Here is a 10,101-nt window from a genome sequence, read left to right on the forward strand (position 1 = left end):
CCCTTCTCTGTATTTCTCTCTCTGCCCCTCTCTCTATCTGTCTTTCTTCCCCGTCTCTCTCTCTCCTCTGAATTTCTCTTTCTCTCTGTTCCCCTCTGTCTCTCTTCCCCCTCTCTGTCTTTCTCTCTGCTCCTTTGTCTGTTTGCCCCCCATCTTTCTCTCTCTGTCTGTCTTTTTCTGTCTTTCTCCCACCCCCCACCCCCCTTTCTCTCTGGCCGATTTCCACAAGCTGCTGCAGCACACTTGCTCTTCCCTTTCCCCCAAACGTACATGTCAGTTTCACACTATGTGCTACCCCACAGCGTCTCCCGATTTTCCCCACCTCTACTCAGTCCTGTTTTTGAGGATTGAGAAGCTGCAGGGCAAAATGCAGCCGCGCAGCACTTAGTGTGAAATTGACACGTATGATCCGGGGGGGAAAGGGAAGAGCGAGAGCACTGCAGCAGCTTGTGAGAAATCTCCCCCTCTTGTCTTTCTCTCTCTGTGTCCCCCCCGTCTTTCTATCCCCCCTCTGTTTCTATCTCTGTCCCTCTCTCTCTCTCTTTCCCCCCTCTCTGTCTTTCTCCCTCTAGCCCTCTTTTAAAAGGAGATGGGAGAAACCTCTGTGTGAGAGCTGCTGCCAGTCTGAATGGAAAATAGTGAGTTTGATGGAACAATCGCCTGATTAAGTAGAAGGCAGCTTCTTGTACTCAAGGGCAGCATGCCTAGGAAAGTGCACCTGATGAATGTGTCTGAGCCAAGATGTTGGCTTCTTGAGGGGCTCCCCTCCTCTCTGTCAGGTAGCACATCTGAACTCAGAAAAAGGCAGGAGTTCCCCAGGTGCATCTCAGTTATGCTGGGTGGGGGTGGATAGGAGGGGAACTGCAGAAAGCACCCAAGAGGGCAGGAGCAGGTGTGTAACAAGAGAGAGAGTGGTCCAAAGCCAGGGGCATATCAACCCAAGAAGGAGGCAAAACGAAGACCTGTCCAGAGCACTGGAATACAGGGATAGTAAACATGTGACCTGGATGGCCCAGGGTAGCTTGATCTCAGTAGATCTCAGAAGCTTAGCAGGGTCAGCCCTAGTTAGTATTTGGATGGGAGACCACCAAGGATGTTCAGGGTTGTGATGCAGTCAGGCAATGGCTAACCACCTCTGAATGTCCCTTGCCTTAAAAGAACCTCAGAAGGGTCCCTGAGTCTGGGTAGGGCCACTATGTGTAACAGATCTTGGGCTGGATGGACCTGAACCAAGAAGGCTCCCCCTTTTAGGAGCCAGTTTGGTGTAGTGGTTAAGTGCGTGGACTCTAATCTGGGAGAACCGGGTTTGATTCCCCACTCCTCCTCTTGCAGCTGCTGGATAACCATGGACAAGCCATAGTTCTGTCAGAGCTGTCCTTGAAAGGGCAGTTCTGGAAAGAGCTCTCTCAGCCTCCCCTACCTCACAGGGTGTCTGTTGTGGGGAGGGGAAGGAGTTTGTAAGCCACTCTGAGACTCCTAGTGAATCCAATCTCTTCTCTTCTTCTTAACCCTGGGTGGAAGGGAAGCCCTGGAGGGTTTGACTCCTGGATGTATTGGAGAGGTACTGTAGTGAAACCTGAAGGTTTCCCTCTGGAGAGGCATGTTCCGCCAGAAAAAAAAGCCCTGGGAATTGTCTTGCTCACAGCAACAGGCAAAACTTAGTTTGTATTCACTTGAAGAAGGAAACTTGGTTATGTATTTAATATTATTTAATGTTGTTATGTGTCATGTGTGTAACTCTGTTTTAAGCACACCTCTCTCTCAAGGGGTCAGGTTATTCATAATTCTCAGGAGGATGTCTTTTCCAGAGTGGAATGACTGCCCCTGGGAGTAGCAGAAGTGTTCTGGGACTGGAATGAGAGACCACAGATTGGAATGACAGCCAAAGGGGGTAGCAGGAGTGTTCAGGGACTGGAATGAGAGACCACAGAGTGGAATGACCAGCCCCTGGATATAGTACGAGTGGTCTGGGACTGGAATGAGAGACCACAGAATGGAATGACAGCCCTTGGGTGTAGCAGAAGTGTTCTGGGACTGGAATGAGAGGCCACAGATTGGAATGACAGCCACAGGGGGTAGCAGGAGTGTTCAGGGACTGGAATGAGAGACCACAGAGTGGAATGACAGCCCCTGGATATAGTAGGAGTGGTCTGGGACTGGAATGAGAGACCACAGAGTGAACGGACAGCCCCTGGGTGTAGCAGAAGTGTTCTGGGATTGGAATGACAGCCCTTGGTGGTAGCAGCAGTGTTCTGTGACTAGAATGACAGGCCCCAGAATGGAATGACTACCCCTGGGGGTGGTAGGAGTGTTCTGAAACTGAAATGACAGGCCCCCGAGTGGAATGAACCACCCCTGGATATAGTAGGAGTGGTCTGGGACTGGAATGACAGGCCCCAGACTTGAATGACAGCCCCTGGTGGTAGCAGCAGTGTCCCGTGACTAGAATAACAGGCCCCAGAGTGGAATGACAGCTCCTGAGTGTAGCAGGAGTGTTCAGGGACTGGAATGAGAGACCACGGAGGGGAATGACAGCACCTGGGGGAAGAAGGAGTGTTCTGTGACTAGAATGAGAGACCACAGAGTGGAATGACAGGGCCTGGGGGTAGCAGGACTGTTCAGGGATGGAAATGACAGGCCCCAAAGTGGAATCACGGACCCTGGATGTAGTAGGAGTGTTCTGTGACCAGAATGCGAGACCACAAAGTGGAATGACAGGGCCTGGGAGTAGCAGATGTGTTCTGGGACTGGAATGAGTGACCACAGAATGGAATGAAAGCCCCTGGGGGTAGCAGGAGTATTCTGGGAATGGAATGACAGGCCCGACAGTGGAATGACAGCCCCAGGAGGTAGTAGGAGTGTTCTGCTACCCCTGGGGGGACTGTCATTCCACTCTGGGGCCTGTCATTCCAGTCCCAGTCCACTCCTACTACACCCAGGGGCTGTCATTCCACTCTGGGTGCTGTCATTCCAGTCCCTGAACACTCCTGCTACGCCCAGGGGCTGTCATTCCACTCCCTGGTCTCGCATTGCAGGCCCAGAGCACATCTGCTATCCCCAGGGGCTGTCATTCCCATCCCAGACCACTGCTACTACATCCAGGGGCTGTCATTCCACTCTAGGGCCTGTCATTCTAGTCACAGAACACTGCTGTTACCCCAAGGGGCTGTCATTCCAGTCCCAGAACACTCCTGCTACCCCCATGTTCAAAAGCATGTCAAATGCAAACGTTTACCTTTCAATAAAAAGTTGTTTGTATCATTGAAAGCTCTGTTATTGTGTTTTTCTTTTAAGACAAAAGATGTTAATGTATGAGTTGTTTTGTCTAAACTAAAACCTCAGTATTCAGGTTAAATTGCCATGTTGGCACTCTGCGATAAATAAGTGGGTTTTGGGTTGCAGTTTGAGCACTCGGTCTCTAAAGGTTCGCCATCACTGATGTACAGCCTGAGGTTTGGTCATATTATTCAATGTATAACCAAATCAGTAATTTTTTGATATAACTGTAAAACTGATCTGAAAAGTTATTCTAAAAATGAAACCTTCATCTGGTTATAAATATTAAGATTATTAAGACCAGCAAGAAAGAGTCATTATGTAGCAAATCATGCTTTAAATCCTGTCCTTCTGACTAGTGATTTAAATCATGATTTAACTCAATTTGATTTAAAGTCCAAAAAAAACCCTGAGCTGGGAGAGGTGCTCCCTGCTGCTCATCTGTTTCCCTTTCTTGTGGAGTCTGAAAGCCCTAATAACAGCTGAGTGGCAGGGAGGTGTTCCCCACCACTCAGCTGTTTTTGCGACTTTTGTGGGGAATAGAAAGCAGGGGTTTAAAGGGGCTCGGAGTCCCTTTAAACCCCTGCTTTATGTTCTATCCAAGAACTGCTTTAAAAGTTTGTGGAAGTTTGTGATGGTAGACCTGTCACGAACTTTGGTTCACAAACCATGAACAGGGCAAAATTCATAACAAATTTTGCTTTGTGGTTTGGTTCGTGCCCATCCCTAGCCAAGGGGAAGCTGGGAGTTATTTATTTTTGAGAGTTCACTAAGGAAGGCTATGGTGCAGATTTTCACCTGCTGAGGACCATCTCAGAAAACATTGTCAGTATCAGTACGATGCTTTGATACTACTACTTCGGTGTTAGTAGTTTGCATCTGGGATGTGACATCAGGGATTGAGCCCATCCATGCAGTTGCTGGGCTAAAACTTGTCAGGGTTTATATTTCTGGGTGTGGTAAATACAGAAAGGTCTCTGTGGTATGATCATATACATAGGATAAGAGTCTAATGTATATTTTGATTATTGCATTCTAAATGGGTTCCCAGTAGTTCTTTTTCTGAGCATTGTTGAGCATATTTCTTCTAAAAGAGAACCTTGGCGTGTGCACAGACCTTGTCTAGTGGAGGTTTATTACTGCATGACCTTGGTGATACAATTTTAAAGTAACCTCCCCCCCATTTCTCATCAGCTGCTTTATAATGTTTTAATGTCTTTTAAAAATAAAAGTTTTGCCAATACAAATATTTGTGATAAAGTTGGAAGGCAGTGGAAAACTGAACTTGACATCAAAATATCAGTGCAAGATTAATTTTTTTAAATTATTACTTTGTACACATTATATTTGTAAAACCTCCCTCCTTCTATGAAACATCTGTCTTGCTGTAAGACTCACAGTAGAGTATTTTAAGCTGTTGCCTGAATTAGGAGTCTTTAACCAAGGCATTTTTATCTCTGGTGGAGTTTATCTAAAGATAAACTGAATATAATAACTGCGTTGGGGTGACTTAAGATGGTAAATTTTTCACCAACATTATAAAAAAGATAAGCTGTAATATGCATGCACACTTTCCCCTTAAAGCCATCATACCATGTCTGTCTGTCTAAAATTTCCTTTTTTGTCTTACTTTCACTAAACGGGGGGTCCACAAACTTTTTGACCTTTTGGATGCTGTTGGAATTTTTAATACATGTGATGGGTGAAACCATAAAATGGCAGCTGCAGCAGGAGGAGGCAAGAACAAAATGGCTGCCATGGGCGGCTGAGCCTACCACAAAATATCCAGGAATGAAGTTATGCATAACTCTAATAGTAACCTTTATACATTTCAGACAGAGCTCTGTTTAACAGGATGCCTTTTAAAGTGAACATATTGTGTTGTGTTTGCAGATGCTGCCAAATAGGGCTGCCAACCCCCCCGGTAGGGCAGAATTCCCCCCGCCCCGGAGGCCCGTTACCCGACGCCGGGGAATCGGGGCCCGGGGGGAACTCCGCCCCGGCGTGCGCGTCACCCGGAAGTGACGTCGCACGCTGGGGGCGGGGCCACGCCACGCCTCAAATGGCGTGGCCCCGCCCAGTGCGTGACGTCACTTCTGGTGATGCTCTGGCGGCGCGCGCGCGCATCCACAAAAGGCTCCCGGACCAGCTGGAAGCTTCCCCGCTGGTACGTTTTGCAGATTTGGCAACCCTACTGCCAAAGCAACTTTTTAAACATCTATACAGCCCATCAGAAGCACTGCTGGGCAGCAGGCCTACTTGGCCTTACCCTCGTTAGGCAGTCTGCATAGTGTTGTATGTAACTGGTGTGTTCTTCCCCTTGCAGGATGACTGGGAGAAAGTTCAGAAACCAACAGTAAGTGTATCACTTTGAATCCTCAAATCCATTGTGTATGCAAATTTTTGGTAGCAGTGGTTTGTGGGTTGCACTCACAGTGCTAAAGAGTAGTAGTTTCTGTGACTTGCCAGAATATGTATTTTTTATCAGAAAGTAGCAGAAAGAGTAATAGGGGAGAGTTCTATAGGATACCAGGCTTCTAGGCTTTATTAACTTGCTGAATGGAACCTGGATATTGCTACAGTTCTACTTTGTCATAAAGACTCCATACTTTCTTGAATAGTTAGAAATAAGTCTAGCCTTAGTACCACTCTGTAGCCTGGTCCTAGTAGAACCAGTGAAGGTGCCAGGGCTGACTATGAGTGGGCTTTCTGTTGAATAAGTTTAGTGTCTTAAGAACATGCCTTAAATATTAAATCCAGAGCAAGTTCTGGAACAGCCAGCATTCTCACAGGCACTTCACAATGCTACATGTATCTCTCCTTATATATAATTGAATAGAGGGTGCCAAAGTTCTAATTCTAAAATGCACTCCCTTAGTGTATGGCTGATGGCACTGCTCCTCAGCATATATCGCCACCAATCAGAAGGCAAAGCCCGGGTCCCACCCACACCACAACTGCTGCAACAACCTGGTCTTTTGCATATGGAAGCTGATTGGACTTCAGTCCATTCCACACCTCAAACTCCCCCCCCCCGCAAGGCAGTTGGAATTTTCAGTTGCATAACATACCTCATAGGGGAGAGGAGAATGGGTAACAATGGTTACCACTCTCCAGGTGAGGGCTACAGATAACTCAAACATACAAATGCACTTCAGGTAGCAGAGATCAGTCCCTCTGGAGAAAACAGTGGACTCATTAAACCCTGCTGAGGTCGCCACAGGAAACTGACACTGTTTGCCCAAAGCCAGAGCACTCTCCCAGAGCCTCTTTCTAGATCCCGTTGCATTTATTTCCGCAACGGGCATTATAATTAAACTTTCCATAATTCTGTTCCCTAGTGTTGCGGAGCACCTGAGAGAATGCCGACCATTGCAGAAATTGCTTTGGTTGTACTACTTTAAGCATTTATTTATTTTTTGCACGCAGGTTTGAAGTTTTAACAAGTTAAGCCTAATATTGATATAATCCTGATATTTTAGCTGTCATTAAGAACAGGGCTACGTATTCCAGCACTGAACAATCAATAGAAATTAGAAACTAAAAGGTACAAGCCATGAGATTGCAGTCCTGTTGGCTGGTGACACCTTGGTGACAGCATAATTTTCAAAAAATGCCCATGATAGTGGTTTTCATATCTCAAGCCTATGCAGAGTTAATCCCATCTAAATCTCTTGATTTCAGTGGAGTAACTCTTCATAGGATTGCAGTGCAATTAAACTTTCAGGTGGATTAATATAGTAGGGACTAATTATATTATAAATTATTTACTATGGGGTAATTGCTGAATACTGAATTTTCAGTATTGAATTGGACAGTGTACCAATGTCTTGGGGTTTTCAGGTAGTAATTTTGTGTGTGAGGGCTTCACTGCTTCTTTCAGTTAGGATTTTTAGAGGAGGACACTGTGGTCTATTCTTTCTGTTACATAGCCTTGGGTCCCACACATGACTTCTGTGGATGAAGCCGGAGATGATTTTCATTGGTTCCCCCTTCCCACTGCAGACTTCCAGCCTGCCCTGATTTTCACTCAGAGCAGGGAGGGGTGGTATTTTGAGCTGCAGCAGGAGGAGGCATGAAAGCTGTTTCTGTGGATGGGAATCCCTGCCACGTGTAGCAATCCTCTGTCAGATCTAAGCCTCTCTTTTTTTGGTAGTTGAAATGTGTAGCTTTTATTCTCTAGTTCAGTAAGCCCCCAAGCTAGTTGCTATAATTTATTGCTCACTTTTACTTTTCTCTTTAAAGCTTAAGAGAGTTTCATACTTGTTAACATCTAAATTGAGGGAACTAGAAATTACATTGTAAGTGCTTTGGAGGTAACCTCTCTCCTACACCGCAGCTTGATATTAACTAATAAGTCCCAAGAATAGTGTTGTGGCTGTGCAGAGAGGCCAGATTCCACTGACATCCTTCAAGCATGTCCCTGAGAACACCTGTCGCTCTGTTTCTGCCTGTTTTTACTCCATTGTGCCCCACAAATTTTCCTAACTAACTAAAAGTTCCACACTAATGAAGCATTGCTGTAATTTGAGTGAATTTTGTATGACTGCAGTGAGCACTTATACAGCAGAGGCCTCTGGGTTTGCAAGTGAGCACAGAAGTTTAATCTTAAGATAAAGTAGTTAATGAGTTAAAAGGTTTGCAACAAGCAGGGGTCATTTCGTAGAAAAAGAGGTGCAGGAGCTCATTAGCATAACTCATTAGCATAATCTATTTGCATATGCCACACCCCCGACATCACCGGAAGTGTGTCAGAAGGCAACACCCACCGCTCAGGCTCCACTGGACTGTTTTGGATTGCTAGCTATTGGGGGGGGGGATGTGCAGATCTGTCCTCGCAGAGGAGGGAGAGCTGGTACCTGAATAAAACTTGGTCTTAAAAGCGCCACTGGACTGTTTTGGGCTGCGGGGGCCGGGGGGAGCTCTGCAACTTACCTGGCTGCTTCTTGCTCTGACTGAGAGCGGCCAGGAGCAGGGGGTGGGGCTTGTTGCATGTGCCCACCCCCTGGGCTTTTTACTGCCGGAGCTCCACTCCTATGCGCTCCTGCAGGAAATGACCCCTGGCAACAAGCATAATGTAATTCACGGGAGTTCCAAGGAAAAGCACTTTATCCCTAAAGCTAGTTTTGTGGGAAGGAGATGCCATTAAAATTCTATAACTCACTTATGGCTTTCTTTTTCAGGATACTTATATTTCCACGGTTGATTCTAATACCAGGTATCTATCGTATGCTTTCATTTAACTAATGAAGTCAGTTCATTGTTTAAGCAAACAGACTAGGCTGTACAGATAATCTTTATGAATATTTTTTTATTTCACTATCCAGCATGAAATGAGTACAGGCTGCAATGGAAATGGATGATAGCTAGGCCACTTTCCTGTCTTCTGAAAGTTCTCCGTGTGTGACTTTTAGATCAAGATCAGAGGGTCAGCACTGCTTGTGTTAGTTGAGCAGGACTCATTAATTCCATTAAGTTCGGAGAGTTAATTAAGACCTGGGACATATGATCTAGAGTCTCCCCCATGCGCCACCCTTTCAGAAAAGGGTTGGGGTAGTCAGTGTAGCAGTAAGAAATAAGTTGGTTCTTCTGCCTTGAGAATCGTTTGTGGCTCTATTTGGTGGGAGGCTCCCCATATTTGAAACCATTCCCATTATCTCTGCTTTTTTGTTGTTGTTGGCTGTGACTTCATTGGGCTTAGAAGAGGAAACTTATAGTGCAGTCCTAACAAAGATGCAAAAAAAAAACCCCTGTAAGAAATGCTGCAGCATATAGGGTTCCTTTATTAAACTGTCCCTCTAACAAAACATTTCCCTTTGGACTTGTAGCCCTTTGTCCTGTTTAAAGCATCCTGGTTACCTCTAAAAGTAGTATTTTATAATCGCTTCACATGAAAAATAAAACTTATTTTGCATTTGCATTTCTGCCCAAGACGTGTTTCAGTAAAATACCCCCCTTACTCTATGCAAGGCTGTGTGTGTGTTGAACACTACTGTGCCCTCTCTTTGTCACTGTTTTTATCAGGTGCTTTACCCTGTTGCTTAAAGATCAGCTCATTGTGTTTGGCTAGAGGTGCGTTAGTGATGTGCCAGCTTTTGCTCTGCTGTTGTCATTGAAAGAAACTGCTTAGAAACAGTTGGTTGGATCCACAAGCGGTGTGAAAGTGGGGCCCTCCAGTGGGAAGTAGCAATCTGTGTAAAGCACATGCATAGCCCTCAATAGAAGTGATGTTTTGAAAATATAAATGTTGTGATTTCAGTGGAATAGAACCTGTGGATTGAATCTATTCAGTTTTCTAAAGTACATCTTTTAGATGTTTTTGGATTGGTATGAAAATAATGTCTGCTTGTTCCTTCTAGTTCGTGGACCACCTGGCTGATTGCAGCACTAGCAGCAGTTATTGCAGTCTTTCTGTACCGTTTCTACATGTCTGAATAAGCACCATATTGAGAAGTGATAATGGAAGACTCTGTTTTGGTAAAGAGAACGAAGAATGTGAATTACTGTTCTTCATGTCAGGACAATATTTGAAACCATCCATCCATGGCTAGAGGTGCGTTAGTGATGTGCCAGAAACTGCTTAGAAACAGTGGGTTGGATCCACAAGCAGTGTGGAAGTGGGGCCCTCCAGTGGGAAGTAGCAATCTGTGTAAAGCACATGCATAGCCCTCAATAGAAGTGATGTTTTGAAAATATAAATGCTGTGATTCCAGTGGAATAGAACCTGTGGATTGAATCTATTCAGTTTTCTAAAGTACATCTTTTAGATGTTTTTGGATTGGTATGAAAATAATGTCTGCTTGTTCCTTCTAGTTCGTGGACCAC

At 45.3% G+C, this 10,101-nt stretch overlaps 1 protein-coding gene across 2 annotated transcripts in view; it reads left to right on the forward strand.

Moving 5' to 3' along the window:
• Nucleotides 1-9,814, forward strand: part of LOC107115117 (cytochrome b5) — a 35,060-nt gene extending 25,246 nt beyond the window's left edge. For both annotated transcript variants that reach the window (XM_015416738.1, XM_015416739.1), the window contains 3 exons: nt 5,603-5,632; nt 8,460-8,494; nt 9,636-9,814. In XM_015416738.1, the coding sequence (XP_015272224.1) occupies nt 5,603-5,632; nt 8,460-8,494; nt 9,636-9,714 (144 nt within the window). In that variant the 3' untranslated portion in view covers nt 9,715-9,814. The remainder of the gene's footprint in view (nt 1-5,602; nt 5,633-8,459; nt 8,495-9,635) is intronic.
• The last annotated feature ends 287 nt before the right edge of the window (nt 9,815-10,101 follow it).

This window comes from Gekko japonicus, unplaced genomic scaffold (genome assembly GCF_001447785.1).
Source record: "Gekko japonicus isolate JY-2015 unplaced genomic scaffold, Gekko_japonicus_V1.1 scaffold39, whole genome shotgun sequence".
Classification (NCBI taxonomy): domain Eukaryota; kingdom Metazoa; phylum Chordata; class Lepidosauria; order Squamata; family Gekkonidae; genus Gekko; species Gekko japonicus.